We start from the raw sequence: 2500 nt of genomic DNA on the forward strand, positions 1-2500 counted from the left end.
CCATCTTTCAAATCTGATTTTCTTGCTGTCATCTGTCTCCCTTCATCTCACTATCCATTTCTTCCTCTCTCCTCCCTCTTCCATCCCTCCATCCCTCCCTCCATATCCTCTTACACCAGCACTATGTATCTTCATATCGAACTGTGTACTACTTGATCTATACTGTGATTGCTATCTCTCAATACCTCCCTCCTTCCTTTCATCCCTCCCTCCCTCTTTCCATTTCTCTTTATCCGTCCTTCCCTCTCCACCTGGATCCCCCCCCCCCCCCCCCCCTCTCTCTCTCTTACGCTGGCGCTGTGTATCTTCATCTTGAACTTGTCGAAGTAGAGCCAGTGCTGGGCCTCCTCTGGGTCCAGGTCATGGTAACTGTCCCGGGCCGCAAACCCAAAGCTGTGGAACCGCAAATCGGGAGTCAGCAGCAGACATGTCGGGCTCTTCTGATTGGCCACGCCCGGGTCCCCGCCCTCCCAGCGCCTGCACGGATTGGAGGAGAGAGCTGTCAGTCAAATGGAGAGAAGAGGGAATAGAATAGAGTTGGAGGCCTAAATAACCTCTCTTGACTAGATGTTTGATTTTGCGCATAGCCTTGGTTCACACACACACACCCTCTTACTTCATCATGTGTATGGCCTCTGGGTCCTGTGTGAAGCTGAAAGCGTAGCCGCTGGAGGTCGTCCCAAAGTCTATCGCCACGACGACCGAGAAGGGACAGGCCATCCTGGGTCTGAGCTCCACCCTCTGAGAGAAAGAGAGGGAGAGAGAGAGAGGGAGAGAGAGGGAGAGAGAGAGAGAGACAGAGAGAGAGAGAGAGAGAGAGAGAGAGAGAGGAAGAGAGAGAGAAGTGGGGGAAGAGAGTGTGTGAATATGTGTGTGTGTGTGTATGTGTGTGTGTGTTCTAGCTGGTACTGACAGGAGCAAAACTCCTCTTCCTCCTGACATTCCTGTGTTCATTCATCTCTGTCCTCTTCAAGTTCTAAGTGAGCAGATTTATCTTTTTCTTCTGAACGAAACATCACTCCCTGTCAAATTCCAAATAAAAGGAATTCAGAAAGCATCTATCTTGAGAGTATGAATGTTAGTGTAACTGCAAGAAAAAGTACAGAATGCATCATTTTCTTCTAAAAGGAAAACATGGATGGAATTTCATGGATGGAGTTTTACACAGTATGAATTATCAAGCATTACTTTTATGCTTCAGTAATAACTAGTTTCTATCAACGATTCGGGGTAGAATTAGGAGGATGGCTTGGAAACCAATAGCTGTTGTGGATGAATTATAATGGATACAATTTTTGATGTTTACTGTAATGGCCTTTTAATGTGAAATTGAGTTTTTTGAGAAGAAAGATAAATTCCATAATTGAACTTAAAGTGCCATTTCAGCTCTGAACTCATTTCCTCTCTGCTGGAATAAAGTCCAAAATGGTTCCTGACACCTATAGACTCTCTATAGTACTTGTGAGACATTCTTTTACAGTTTCTTGACTTTTTTTTTAACCAAATTTCTATTTTTTCTCTAATCTGATCTAACGTTACCATTCGTGCTAATGTGCATGTTTCTCTGCCACAGTTAACCCTCTTTTAAGGTTAACTTCACTTTAAACTGTAAGTGTAGGTGTGATTATAAACCACTAATAACATTGAGTGGAGTGGATGTGGGTTTAGAGGTGCTCTTTAAGAGCTCTATATAAAGAAACATAAGTAGAGAGTGGAAAGGGTGTGTGGAGGGAAGGAGTGTCTGTGGAGGTATGTGTGTGTGTGTGTGTGTGTGTGTGTATGTGTGTGTGTGTGTGTGGTTACCGGCGAGGGAGAAGGTGTGAGGGGGGCGATGCTGCAGTCATTTCTAGCTGTGGCAGGAGAAGAAGGGACTGATAAATTATCACCTGAGAATGAGAGGGAGAGGAGAGAAGAGCAGAGAAGAGAAGAGAAGAAAAGAGAAGAGGAGAATAATCAAGTAGAGAACAGAGGAGGACAGACAACAAGGGGAAAAAGAAAGGGAAAAAATTATAACTGACACACGACATGCAGTGATGGCTATGCTTTACCAATGTATTGGAAAAGCCTTGTAGCTAATTGGAAAAGTGCCACACGTACTCCACTAGCAACTTGATAGAACAGCCAAAAAAACGTGGGAAAACTCTCTTATCGCAAGGAAAGATGCATCACTGGGCTGTCATCAGCTTCGGATACACACGTACACACACACACACACTCACACACACATGTTGGTGTTACTATACTTCCAATGACTGTCCCTGTGGGGATATTTGGTCCTCACAAGGATACAAACACACACACTGCAGGTGGAATTGGACTTGGATCACTAGAATGACTATCTGAGAAACACGCGTGTCTTTTCCAACACCTTATTTTTCATCATGGAGATAGCAGAGCCAAAACCTTAAGGTGCACACACACTTCACCTGAAGGTTTCTTGATCTGAATTGGAACGGTTAGAGCGAATTGGAATGGCTGGAATGTTATTGGAATCTTCAGA

The 2500-nt window shown here is 44.4% G+C and overlaps 1 protein-coding gene across 1 annotated transcript in view; it reads right to left on the reverse strand.

The window, feature by feature from the left end:
• Window positions 1-1875, reverse strand: part of hspa12b (heat shock protein 12B) — a 16056-nt gene extending 14181 nt beyond the window's left edge. Inside the window, exons 1-3 of the mRNA XM_071923094.2 lie at window positions 1804-1875; window positions 617-741; window positions 291-477 (exon numbers count right to left, since the gene is read on the reverse strand). Coding sequence (XP_071779195.2) covers window positions 291-477; window positions 617-720 — 291 coding nt within the window. The 5' untranslated portion in view covers window positions 721-741; window positions 1804-1875. The remainder of the gene's footprint in view (window positions 1-290; window positions 478-616; window positions 742-1803) is intronic.
• Between the last annotated feature and the right edge of the window lie 625 nt (window positions 1876-2500).

Source organism: Centroberyx gerrardi, chromosome 23 (assembly GCF_048128805.1).
Source record: "Centroberyx gerrardi isolate f3 chromosome 23, fCenGer3.hap1.cur.20231027, whole genome shotgun sequence".
Classification (NCBI taxonomy): domain Eukaryota; kingdom Metazoa; phylum Chordata; class Actinopteri; order Beryciformes; family Berycidae; genus Centroberyx; species Centroberyx gerrardi.